The 13,113-nt window shown below is 35.6% G+C and overlaps 1 protein-coding gene across 2 annotated transcripts; it reads left to right on the forward strand.

The window, feature by feature from the left end:
- Positions 1 to 5,735: 5,735 nt before the first annotated feature.
- LOC116207686 (chloride channel protein CLC-d) lies at positions 5,736 to 12,835 on the forward strand. Of its 2 annotated transcripts, none has more exons than XM_031540751.1 (23): positions 5,736 to 6,245; positions 6,376 to 6,448; positions 6,914 to 7,135; positions 7,214 to 7,260; positions 7,419 to 7,517; positions 7,713 to 7,787; positions 8,169 to 8,257; positions 8,422 to 8,562; positions 8,646 to 8,716; positions 8,804 to 8,883; positions 8,993 to 9,142; positions 9,248 to 9,307; positions 9,448 to 9,522; positions 9,873 to 10,024; positions 10,382 to 10,517; positions 10,596 to 10,727; positions 10,994 to 11,071; positions 11,159 to 11,214; positions 11,331 to 11,417; positions 11,511 to 11,667; positions 11,956 to 12,060; positions 12,143 to 12,192; positions 12,460 to 12,835. In XM_031540751.1, exons 1-23 carry the CDS (start codon positions 6,069 to 6,071, stop codon positions 12,551 to 12,553), a joined length of 2,406 nt encoding a protein of 801 aa, XP_031396611.1. In that variant the 5' UTR covers positions 5,736 to 6,068; the 3' UTR covers positions 12,554 to 12,835. The 2 variants fall into 2 exon arrangements, with proteins under 2 accessions (XP_031396611.1, XP_031396612.1); XM_031540752.1 differs by having other exon boundaries at positions 12,146 to 12,192.
- The last annotated feature ends 278 nt before the right edge of the window (positions 12,836 to 13,113 follow it).

The raw sequence follows: 13,113 nt of genomic DNA on the forward strand, positions 1-13,113 counted from the left end.
AAGAAAACAGTAAGTCTAACAGTGAACTTTTTTTTAAGATCTATTTATTAATTATAATTACAATAAATTTATAAAATTACATAAAGTGAAAAATTGCATTATATTTCAGTAATATAGATAATTCAAATAAACTAACAACATATAATTTTTTATATATCTAAACAAATTTACGATCACTTGCGACCGATAATTATGTAATACAATTACCAAAATAGATGTTCATATATATATGTATATATATTTTTAAAATATATTTATTAACTTTGTTATTTATTTATTCATTTGTTTGATAAATCTTTTGTTAATGTGAATTAATAGTATATATTTACAATTATGTCACTATTAATGCATTTATTTTCAAGTTTATATATATATATTATATTCTTTTATAGTACTTAATTTTTAATTTTTTTAAAAATTAATGGAAAACGGGTAGAAAACGGATGGAAAATGAAAAAATTTAACGAGAAAAGGAAAACACGTAATAGGTTATCAAACAAATAATTTTGAAATTGCGTATTTTTATCTATAATAACTTTTATTTTTGACAATATTTAAGATAGAGAGTAAAGTATATGTTTTTTCTTTTTCTTTTCTTTTTTTAATTAACACTTTTTCGTTTCACTGGTAAAGTTTAATAGATTCAACAAGAGAGCTACATCTTATTTGGAACTGGAATGACCCGGGTTATGATGCACAGGCACCATACGAATTGCCCGAACCTGAGGCTTATGTCCGCAGAATCGACAAGACACAAAGCCATATATAGTCATGTTTCGAATTTTAGTGGTGGTGTTGCCTCTAGGTGATAAAAATCTAATAATGGGGAACATGCCCAACTACATAATTACGTAGACCGACCTAATTCTTTTGTTCGTGCCGACAGTGATGCAAGTCGGGGTGGGCGGCTGCATCCATCTACGAATGTTCTGCTCCTCCGGTTCATGCCTCTTCGTAGGATCCTTGCTGTTTGGGAGTCTCTGAAAAATTCCTACTACTTTTCCTTCCTTTTGTCAGGAGCAATGAGATGTACTATATCCTCTGAATTCGGCATTGCCGAATACAATACGCTTAGTGGCATGGGTGAATTATATTCCTAGAAAGAGACATTCGGCATGTGCCGAATAGGAGGAAAAAGAATTTTCCATGAACAATACATAAATAAATGAATAACCAACACAAAAATATAAAATCTAAGCAGGTAATATATAATTTTGGCTGGTAATAATATATATCTAATTTTGAATTTATAGATTATCTCATTTCAATGTGTGCATGTTCTGGTATTCGAAAATTCAACTGGTCTCAACTAATTTAGTTCGAACCGAATTAACCCATTAAGGAATAAAAGTATCTCGAAAATTATGGATATGTCCTGCATTTACATACCTTTGTGAATAAAAAGATATTTCGAAAAAGATTAAGCTCTTTATTAAGAAGAAGAGATACCTTTTTTTTTCCCCTTCTTTTGTAAAACAAGTTGCTTTCGGAAAGATGAGACACTTTACCATCATCATTATTGAAAGGGAATAATGGTATGAAAAGTTTTATAGTACATGGATAACTAAAATTATAGTCCGTGTTTAATTAAATTGTTGTATTAAATATTAATATCTTTGGTTACTTAAGAGTTCTCTCCAAAATTACATATTTTCTTCCATTTTCCAATACGTGACATTACAAATGAAATTATAGATCAAGCCATAGTAATAGTAAATTGGGAGAAATTACAACCTGATCTAAAAGCTCCACGTGAGATATATGCACAAGATCAACATTGTCTCGCATATGTAAAAATTTCATGACAGTTTTCAAAGAGTAATTAAACTTCATAGCACGGATTTTTTTTACAAAGCTCATTTTCACGGTCAAATTTGGCACGGATGCTCGTTTTACGACTCTGGACACAATTTTGCCATAAAAAGGAAACGGAAACATAATGAGGTGCAATGGCACAGAATTGAAAACGAAGTGACGAACTTTTATTTTTGTTTGGTTTAATAAGGAATCATAATCAATTCCATCTGTTTCTGTTTAGTTTGTTGCCTACGGAATCGGAATCAAATATCAATATATGGTAATTATTCGTAATATTTCAAGTGAACAATTAACAAGTATCCATGCTGCTCAACTCAATAATTATTCATCCAACATATTTTGAATTTGTTAAGTGTGCTTGTCGAATTGTTGATGAACGAGATACTCCACCAATTAATAAGTTGACTGTGTTTGTTGATTTTGAGAACAACTAATAATCTTTCCATCAATTTGTTGTTCATTGACCATTTACAAGATTTTCTTTTCATTTTTTAATCGAACTTTCAGTCCAAAATTATCTAAAAAATTTAATTAAGTTAATTTTGATTTCCCCTTCCGATGGATGATTCCCTAATTTGGGGGAATCGATTCCATGCAAAAGGAATTGATTTTCAATTTTCCTAAATCAAACACCTACAATCAGAATGCTCCATTCTGATCCTATTTCCTACATATTTTTCATGAACCAAATAGGACCTTGAAGCTTCATTGGAAGATCCGCTATAACATCAGTATGGTCTCCTCCTTCGTCATGACCGGATCAAAGGAGGGAGAGGAAGGAGAAGGGCAGAGAGAGAGAGTGGCTGAGAGGGGGGAGAAAGTGAGGAAAATTTTCAAATTTGAGAAAAGTTGAAGCTAGTTTTTTCGTTATAAAAGAGGCTCAATGCTGATTAAAATGAGAGTGAAATCGTAAATGACTAATAAAGGGGCACGGATATCCCCACTAGTTATCGAACTTGTAGCTTCTAGATTAACTGGCGAGGACATGCGCCATTATGCTACATCTTCTTTTAAAATTAGGATTGTTTTGAAGAAGAACAACAAGAAGAAGATGAAGAGGTGGAGGAGGACGAGGAGAGGGTCTCATTGCCTTCCACGTGGACGAGAAGTGAGTCCCACATGCCTTCGACGTGTGTTGGGTGGCTTACCGTGATAGTTAAGTCAGCGTTCTGTTGCATTTTCAGATGAAAAGTTGACGACTTATTAGATTTGATAGTGAAATTAGCTTTTGTGTTATGCCATGTCAGGTTTAAAAAATACATTACGACGTGAAAAAGGTAAAAAAGATCATGTTATGTGATGTAATTTTTTCCAATTATGAAATACTTCCTCTAAATTGAAGTATTCTTTTTTTTTTCCCCTTTTGTTTTAGGAGAGATCTATAAGTTTAATATCCGTGCGTTGTATGGGGACCATACAAATAATCTCTTAATTATTTTGATAGAGAAAAATGTTATAAATATATATACGAATTGAAAACTCATTGAAGAAAATTGAGATATGAGGCATATGTGAAAATAATAGAATTAAATTAAAATATGTGAGTAAATATATCAATTAAAAGAAAATAAAAATTCTTATACAAATGTGTGAAAAGATGAATTTGATGAAATTACGTGAGCAGATATATCAACTAAAAGAAAATAATAATTTCCTCAAGTAAAATATCATAATAAAATAAGTGAAGAGAAAACTTGATGAAGTCCTTTTGAAGCGATCAAATTGACAGAAATTGGTGTTGGTAATAGATGCGCATATCACACAATATACATATAAAATCGTGAAGACACCAACACGTTCTTACAAATGGAAATATAATGGTAAATGATTCGTGTAAACAGCGTCTATTTATATAGCTCCAATATAATATTAACTTTGTATGTGGAATATATGTCTTTGACTATACCCACTCATGCTCTTATAATATATCAAACATATATATATATATATTTTATAGCTGCCAAATTAAAATTACAATATATAATGTTAACTTTGTATGTGCAATGTATGCATTCCTATAATATATCAAACAGCTATATATATATATATTGCTCAACAAAAATTACAATACATATTTCATTGTATCAAAATATGTATGTATTCTTATAATGCAAGATTATGTGTCATCTTTAGAAGCTATTATATATTCATATATATCAAATCAAATATATATAAATGTGGTATTTTGGTCGGTTATGTATATCAAAAGAATGTTATTAATACAAATGTGGGTTGATTCAAACGGTTCGACGCTTGTTTCTTTAAGTAAAATCTTGAATTCGAGTCTTGTGAATAGAGAAAATTTACTTCGGGAGAGCTTTATATTTTTGTAGGCCGACTCGACTCGACTAAATTAGTCGGGACTCAATTGGACTTCCAGATATTAGGATTCACACACAAAAAAAAATGTTATTAATATATTTTGGTTGTCGTTTTGTTGTTCAATTTCTATAATTTAAAAAATACTTTCGTAGCTTTTCTGATAAGGTTAATAATGAAATATATCTTTTTTTTCAGTTAATTTTTTGGTAAATTAACAAAATATTTCTTTCTCTTAATAAGAAAAGTTGGTATCTTTAATATTTACATAACTAAGACAAGTATAATATTTACATAACTAAAACAACGACGTGGTTTCGCAAGAGGGATTGTAATTCGACGACGTAGTTGCATGAGAGACGGGCAAGTCTTTTTCTTTTTTTTTAAAAAAATTTTGATAACGAGGGATTTCGGATTTCGCCCATAATCCTACGGTTTATGTGAACAATTTGCAAGCTCACGGAAAAGTTCAACCCGGGCACTCAAGCCATGGAGGTGCCTAAGAAACAGTTCAGTCTGGCCACACAGTTCATGTAAGTAGCTTAATAAGAAATATTCTCATTTATAAATTCATGATGTGATATTGATTAATAGAAATTTCAATAACTGATAAAGAGATTCTGATAATTCGATAATGAGTATCGAACCTAAAATTTTTTAATTATCAGATACTATTAAGTTATACTTTATTCACAACCGATCTCCGATTCTTTAAATTGACGATGTGACTTGCTTGCATGTCTTCATTCATCCTCCCCCTTTTCCATTCTCTCGGTCCATATCCGACACAGTTCACAGACCAAACGACGAGTCCTTTTAGAAGGTGGGTTCACCTCAGCGGAAAGTCAAGGCCACACATATCATTGGTCCATCCAAATGTTGGAAAATGAAAAGTCCCCCAGTCCCATGGAAATTTCCGTGGGCTGTGCAGCACCGGAACAAAACCCGGTGCGCATGTAAATCTGACCTTCCTCTCTAAAGCAAAATGGAATTCCGATTCATTCTTTCGGTAAGCAATTGGAATTCCGATTCATAACCAAATATAAAACAAAACGGTTAAGGTTGCGTTTGGTTTCATAGTAGGATTTTAAAATCAAATTTTGATTTTGATTTTGAGTGGAATAAATGGGGCCCACCCTTTGACTTTGTATGGGTTATGTTGTTTTGTTGTAGAAAAAAGTGATATAAATGGGACCCACTCTTTGACTTTGTATGAATTATTTTGTTTTGTAGTGGGTAGAGTTAAGTTAAAATTGTGATTCTAAAATAGAATCTTGAAATCAAACAGGCAAAATGCTAAATCAGAGCGACGTGCCTAAAAATTCTCATAATCCAAAATTTTAATCGCATCAATTGAATGGTTATCTAATATTATGTAAATTATAAGTCATGTTGCTCGGAATGAGATTTGAAATTACTAGGATTGCTTGTTCCAAAAGAAAAACAACATATAATTACATAGGCGGGGCCAAACATCAACGTGCAAGACCTGTCCGACGTCAGCAGTTATGAAAAACAAAAATAACATTAATTAAAATTAACATTAATTAATAAAGTTTTTAATAAAATAAAAAAAAATATATTGGAAGACGAGGAGGGAGAGACCCGACCTCGATTGAGCTCACGGCAGGGAGACAGAGAACGGCACTACCCACAGAAGAACAGCAAGAGAGAGAGAGAGTCATATACGATTCTTCGCCATAGTCGTCAGCTTATACCTTCTCTCTCTGCATTTCCTTCTCTTCCTCCATTGATTCTCTTCCGCTGCAGCACTCTTCAGTCAAATTCGGTGGAATGTCCCTCTTTGTGATGTGCGCCTGAAGTCTCCGCGTGGCGATTCAGTTTGCTTCCCTGAGGCGAGCTCGTTGGCGGTGAAGTACGAGCTGGGGTTTTGGGTGTTTGCGAGATCGGACGGGCAGTGGTAGTCCGTCATGCTGTCGAATCACCTGCAGAACGGGATGGAGACCGCCAGGCTGGTCTGGTCTCGCCTCCCGAACACGGAGGACGGCGAGTTCGATGCCATAGGCATCTCGAAGAAGAGCGATGGGAGCAGCGTCGAGAGTCTTGACTACGAAGTCATCGAGAATTATGCCTACCGGGAAGAGCAGGTCAGCTCGCTTTCTTCCCCTTGCGAAGGAAGTTCGATTTTCTTTGTATATGTGCATCAATGATCGATCCGCTGCTTTGTGGTTCTTCCATTGACTATTGTCTCTTCCCTTTTGGTATGAGATTTTGTAGGCGCAGAGAGGGAAGTTGTTTGTCATATATCAAGTGGCTGTAAAGTGGTTCTTCGCGTTGCTCATCGGAATTGGTGAGCTGATTGGATGACTCTAATTGGTTTTACAGAGGAGACAATTTTAGCTCATCTTTCTTCTTGCTTGTTATGAAAAGTCATCTAATTGGGAGATGGAGATATAACCTGTTATGGAAACATCTTTGATCCCTATAGTGGGAAGACGAATGGCGCATCGAAGTAGCCGGACTTCTTTTTTTAGTAGGGTTTATTGCTTGAATTTTCTGGGCTTGTAAGACATCTATTGCCAATAGATTTTTTCCATTTCTCTTGGAATAAGAAACAGAAAATTAACTCGAGCCTTCTCTTTGAGAGTACTTGATCATTGGGTTTATGATTTTCAGCTATAGATGACATGCTAAAATTAGGAAATTTCAGTCTCACTTTTTCATAATTATAGTGGCTTTTTTGGGGCAACATCCATGATTCACAGAGCATTCAGTTCGAAGTATTTAAGCTTTTTTTTTTTTTTTGGGGTTTCAGGGACTGGATTAGCTGCCGTTTTCATCAATATATCTGTAGAGAACTTTGCCGGATGGAAGTTTTCACTCACTTTCGCAATAATACAGAAATCATATCTGGCCGGTTTCCTATTATACGTTCTGTTCAATTTGCTTTTAGTCTTGTCTTCTGTATATATCGTCACGCAATTTGCACCAGCAGCAGCTGGTTCTGGAATTCCTGAAATCAAGGGTTATTTGAATGGTAAGCCCTCCCTGTTGTTTTGGTTTTCTTTTGAAGTGCTATAAGTTAATTGGTTCTGATAATCATATGAAACTTCAGGAGTTGATATCCATGGTATTCTTTTCTTCAGAACTTTGATTGGAAAGGTAAGCTCGATGTTTTGTTATTCCTCTTTGTTGATGAATTAAACTTTTTATCTTCTTTTATTTTGGGTTAACTTTTTATCTTTTACCAATGAAAAAATTGTAATTTGTGGGAGCCTACTCCATTGCCTGCTTTGGTGTATATATTGACAATGCCACAGATATTTGGAAGCATAGGTTCTGTCGGAGGGGGTTTAGCTCTTGGTAAAGAAGGTCCTCTTGTCCATACGGGTGCTTGTATTGCGTCCTTGTTTGGTCAAGTAAGCACATAGTTTTCATTCTTGTCAACTGTGCTTACTCCATAACTTAATCATTTTTTATATCCAGTTCCTATTGTCTTTGCGTGGTTTTCTTCGTGAGATGCGAGGATTGATAAATGCTATGCAGATGTAGGATTTTTTTATATTCAGGTTTCACTTTTCTAATGGTGCCCTTAAAACTCATTTCTCATTCAGGGTGGCTCCACAAAGTATCATCTAAGTTCCAGGTGGCTACAAGTTTTCAAGAATGACAGGGATCGGCGTGATCTTGTGAGTTTCCATGCCCCGTAAGATTAATAGCATATCTTCTAATGGATTTTAACGGTTCCTTTTGATTTGCTGTACGTCTCAAACTAGGTGTATTTGTTCATTTTTAATTGAATTAAGTTTGTTCTAGACTAACAGATGATTAACTAATCAAGGATATTTTAAGGTTCTTTATCTTTATATCAAATACCATATGACTTGCAAAACCCTCTCATGCATGGACACATCTTTTTTTTTTTTTTTGGGGGGGGGGGGGGGGGGGGGGAGGTTATATATGTTGACTGAAGGGGGGAAAAAGGAGAACAGCCCGGATTTCTTTTTCTTTCTGTGCTCAGTATCTTGAAACTAGTAATGGGGTTGATGTGCATCTGACTTTGTTAAAAGGTAACTTGCGGATGTGCAGCTGGAGTTGCAGCTGCATTCAGAGCCCCAGTTGGTGGTGTTCTTTTTGCCTTGGAAGAAGTCACATCATGGTAAAACCTTGTAATTTCCTTTAGCCTATATAAATTATGTGCTAATTACACATGCTCTGCAATTTTGGTTCCTGCTATTTGGCCCTAAAGGTCAGGACTCCGAGCTGTAGGTTATTCTTGAATGTTTGCACTGCATACTGACTTATAAAATAAAACTTTTGAAGGTGGAGGAGTCAACTTATGTGGCGTGTTTTCTTCACTTCAGCAATTGTTGCTGTTGTGGTGCGTACAGCAATGGGATGGTGTAAAAGTGGAAACTGTGGACATTTTGGCTCTGGTGGCTTCATAATATGGGACATATCAGGGTTAGGATCATGTTCTCAATTTTAAAATTTGAAATGTGCTGTATCAGTTTTGCTGACTAAATTTCAATGATGCTTCCTTCTAGTGGTCAAGAAGATTACTCATTTCAGGAACTACTGCCAATGGCCATCATTGGGGTTATTGGGGGTCTTCTAGGTAGGCTTCTGGTTGAGTTCAATGACCGTATCCAATTTATCCATCTTTGTATCGGCTAATCTTTAGTAATCTGCCCTTGTCACGTAGGAGCATTGTTTAACCAGCTTACACTTTATATAACTTCCTGGCGTCGAAATTATCTGCACAAGAAAGGAAACCGTGTTAAGGTGAGGTTTAAGAATAGCTGTAGTAGGAATTAATTTTGGTCAATGATTTGTTATGTCCTTTTCTTACACTGGGACTTCACGTGCTCTTCTCCTTATAATCAATTAACAGATAATTGAAGCATGTCTCATCTCCATTTTGACATCAATCATATCCTTTGGGCTGCCATTGTTAAGAAAATGCACTCCCTGCCCTGAGGCAGATCCCAGTTCTAGCATTGAATGTCCACGCTCTCCCGGAATGTATGGAAATTATGTAAAGGTATGATGTTCCCATTTTTGTTGGTTGTAGAATGTTCGTCTATGATATCATAACTGAAGAGACGTTCATGTCGATGATGTTGTTTCTACTTGATATCAACCACAGTTCTACTGCAGCAAGGACCCGGAGTATAATGATCTTGCAACTATATTCTTCAATACTCAGGTATCGAGCAGTTTTTCATATCCATAATTATCGATATTTTTGTAAAAAAAGATGATTTCATAGGAATGAAAATGCAAAGAAAAATTTAAAAGATCAACTTTTTTAGGGGAGTTTCATAATGGGTATAATTGTTATTACAGGATGATGCAATAAGAAACTTATTTAGTGCAAAAACAGTTCACGAGTTTAGCGCGCAGAGTCTACTAACCTTTTTGGTATGTCATCTCCTCTAGCACTTTCTGTTTTAGTGATCCCATTTCCATGCAATATTTGCCCATAGAATTTTCTTGATGTATAAAGATATTCAAGTGGCATTGGTGCATTGGTTACTTCATGGTGTGTGTGACATAATAAAGCTATTTAGTTATTGTTTTGTGTTTGCGGATACTTTTTAGTCTAGTATGTGGATCACATAGTCCTCCTGACACTTGTTACTGAGTGAAACTATGTTAAACCTTTTAGCTTTTGTTAATTCGATCCGGCCTTAGTGTTTTCCATTCAATATGTTTTTTTATATTTTATTTTATGAAAATGCTAATTCTGAAATCTTTTGTAATGTGTGCAGGTTATGTTTTACACTTTGGCCGTTGTGACATTTGGTTCTGCTGTTCCAGCTGGTCAGTTTATCCCAGGCATAATGATAGGATCGACATATGGCCGACTTGTTGGCATGTTTGTTGTCAACTTTTACCAGAAGCTTAACATTGAAGAGGGAACGTAAGCCTCTTTATGGCTTCTATCATGATGTTTCTCATAAAGATCTATTTTCACTGTCGGAAGTTTCATTTACCATTTTGAAATCCAGATGGCTGGACCAAGAAATGAACTGCAGAGTCTGGTTTTTGTGGAATCTGGATCCGACATGAACAGATTCTCTAACATATCTTTATATGATATTTTTCTGGTGATATTATCTTTTATGATAATGATAGTCTCACTAAACACCCTGAACTGTATCTATGGTCTATGGTTCAGCAGGTTTCATATTTGACCGGTTTTATTTTATGCTTTCTTCTATGTTGGATAAATTATATTTCTCTGAGTATTTGCTGTCATTCTTGTTTGTGCTTTCAGGTATGCTTTACTTGGAGCCGCTTCTTTTCTTGGAGGTTCAATGCGAATGACAGTCTCGCTTTGTGTAATCATGGTTGAAATAACAAATAACTTGAAACTGCTGCCTCTCATCATGCTTGTTCTTCTCATATCGAAGGTATTACTTATTCGACTTCTCTAGCATCATTTAGTAATACAGAGGCGCTTTGAGTACGTAACTCCCTTTCTACTGTAGGCAGTAGGTGATGCATTTAATGAAGGTCTATATGAAGAGCAGGCTCGGTTGAGAGGCATACCGTTGCTGGAATCAAGACCTAAGTATGAGATGCGTAAGATGACGGCAAAGGAGGCTAGTGGAAATCAGAAGGTGAATGTCTTTGGGTTCTTGAACAGATCATTTACTATGGACTAAAGCTAAAAAAACATCTGGAGCTTTTACCTCATTGAAATCTTCTATACTTTAGGGTAGGATTGGTTTATGCATGTTTAGCATTGTGACCTTCCGGAAAAGTCACTTCTTCGATTCTCAAAGCCCTGTTTTCACTTGCTGTCGAATGCTAAATTTTTTGGATTAGCAAATACAAAATATTTTAACACTCCTATAACTACTATTGTTTTCTTATTTTTTTGAAGGTGGTCTCTTTGCCTCGTATTGCTAAGGTTGCTGATATTGTGTCTATTCTGCGAAGCAACAAGCATAATGGCTTCCCAGTATGGCTTCTGCTTTCTCTCTGTTGATTCTGTCTCAATTAGCTATCTTGAAAGTTGTCTCTTCTTACATCTTTTGAAAAATATTAGGTAATAGATCATGCTAGAGGTGGAGAAACGCTAGTTATTGGACTAATGCTGCGCAGGTAAGTTTTGGTCATATAGCATTTATGCTCTTCATCTTCTATTTATATTTCTTTTTGAGTTCTGGAATGCACCAATTGGGGACCAGAAATAACTTCAGCATTTCTTCATGCCACAGTCACTTACTGGTGCTTCTGCAGTCTAAGATAGATTTCCAGCACAGTCCTTTACCCTCGGAGCCTCGAGTTGGAGCCAGGCAAATCATGTAAGCGAGCCACAGATCAATTTAAATGAACTTTCAAGATTTTATCATACTCATTTTTCCATAACAAATATATTGTGGATTTTCCAATTGAAGGCACAATTTCACCGAGTTCGTGAAACCAGTTTCCAGTCGAGGTCTATCGATAGAGGACATACACCTAGGCTCTGATGACTTAGAAATGTACATTGATCTTGCCCCATTTTTGAACCCATCTCCTTATGTTGTCCCAGAAGATATGTCTTTGACAAAGGTGAGGATATGAGTTTGTACCCCTTTGGGAATGTGGCGAATGTTTTTCTGTCTTCTGATTTTCTTTACTAAACTAAAAAGAGGAGTAAGATATGAGTTGGATCATGGTCTTACTAGACATCTTAGATTGTATAGCGTCATGTGAAGTTCTCAACCATCTTTCCTTGTTTACTCATTTTTCAAGGGAAAAGATGAAACCTGGAAATATTTCCGACTTCCAGGAAATCAAGGAATTTTTCCTGAATTTACTGCTTGATCTGATCAGTGCTCTGTGTGGCTGATAATGTAGGTTTACAATCTTTTCCGCCAGTTGGGATTAAGGCATATCTTTGTAGTGCCCCGAGCCTCTCGTGTGATTGGTTTGATCACGAGAAAGGATCTGATGATTGAAGAGGTAATATGGTCGTTTGGGCTTTTTTCAACTCGATAATTCTGCTTTTCTGCATAATTGTTAACAGATGGATGGTTTTCTGCAGCAGGAAAATGGGGAGTTGGATAACGTGGAGCTACAATCGACCAGTGTAAGGTCTCTCTGATGCTTCACTCACTTTTAACATCAAGATGATTCACCTAAAGTTTAAGCGATGTGTAGAAGTCCATAATAAAACTGCTGCTAGAGCAGATTGATTTGAAAGTTTATTCAAAACCGAATCATTCTGTTCATGATTTTCAGTTGTATAAATATAGTTTGCATTCCCCCCTTTGCTCAAAGCATGCCTTTGTTTTTTCTTCATTTTGACCTTTTAACTCACAACCTGATTAATTTGCATCGCATTTGTGCTGTGATGGGCAGAGCTCGACGGCGGGATAAAAGAATGACAAGTGCAGAGGTGGAGGATCCACTTCTCAATGGCCTCCTCCAAAACCATTCATCTAGTAGAAGCTAATAAAAGATTAAATGTATTCTTCTTTTTTCTTTTTCTTTTTCCAAATATATATAGCAGCATTTCATTAGCCATAGGAATCGAGGTCCCTGATTTTCTTCCATTGAAATTTACCCCCACCCGATAAGGGGGAGAAGGATTGCTCGATTAATTCTTTTGGAAGACTATAAAATTTTCCATCAAGACGGCCGAGTTTGCTGCCAGTGTGCCCTGTATTGACTTGACACTGCGATCCAGCAGAACTGGTATATAATATTATGATGTGGAGATTACGAATTCAGTCTAGTATGATCGTGAAAGCTCTTTGGTTAGACATGAAAACCTAATTCAGCATTGCAATTCTCTGTTATTTATTTTTCTTCATGAAATATGAGGTATTCTTAAACTTTTTAGTTAAAACTGATTTTTATCGGGGCGTGAATTTGGCATTGATGATGAGACATTACCACTGAATTTTGAACACCTCTACTATAGGTAAAGTCCGTTTATTGATAGCGCAATTTGCCATCTAATTTATCGATAAAGAGCTGTGCTTTCAAGGAAAAAAAGAACCGGAAAAAAGG

This window comes from Punica granatum, chromosome 5, assembly GCF_007655135.1.
Source record: "Punica granatum isolate Tunisia-2019 chromosome 5, ASM765513v2, whole genome shotgun sequence".
Classification (NCBI taxonomy): Eukaryota; Viridiplantae; Streptophyta; class Magnoliopsida; order Myrtales; family Lythraceae; genus Punica; species Punica granatum.

What these genes read in the sequence shown, in the direction of transcription:
- LOC116207686 (XM_031540751.1), top strand. Translation starts at nt 6,069, where the DNA reads ATGCTGTCGAATCACCTGCAGAACGGGATGGAGACCGCCAGGCTGGTC. An exon ending in TCAGAACTTTGATTGGAAAG is followed by an intron (nt 7,261 to 7,418) that starts GTAAGCTCGATG and finishes ACAATGCCACAG; the next exon opens with ATATTTGGAAGCATAGGTTC. An exon ending in TTGCGTCCTTGTTTGGTCAA is followed by an intron (nt 7,518 to 7,712) that starts GTAAGCACATAG and finishes TTTCTCATTCAG; the next exon opens with GGTGGCTCCACAAAGTATCA.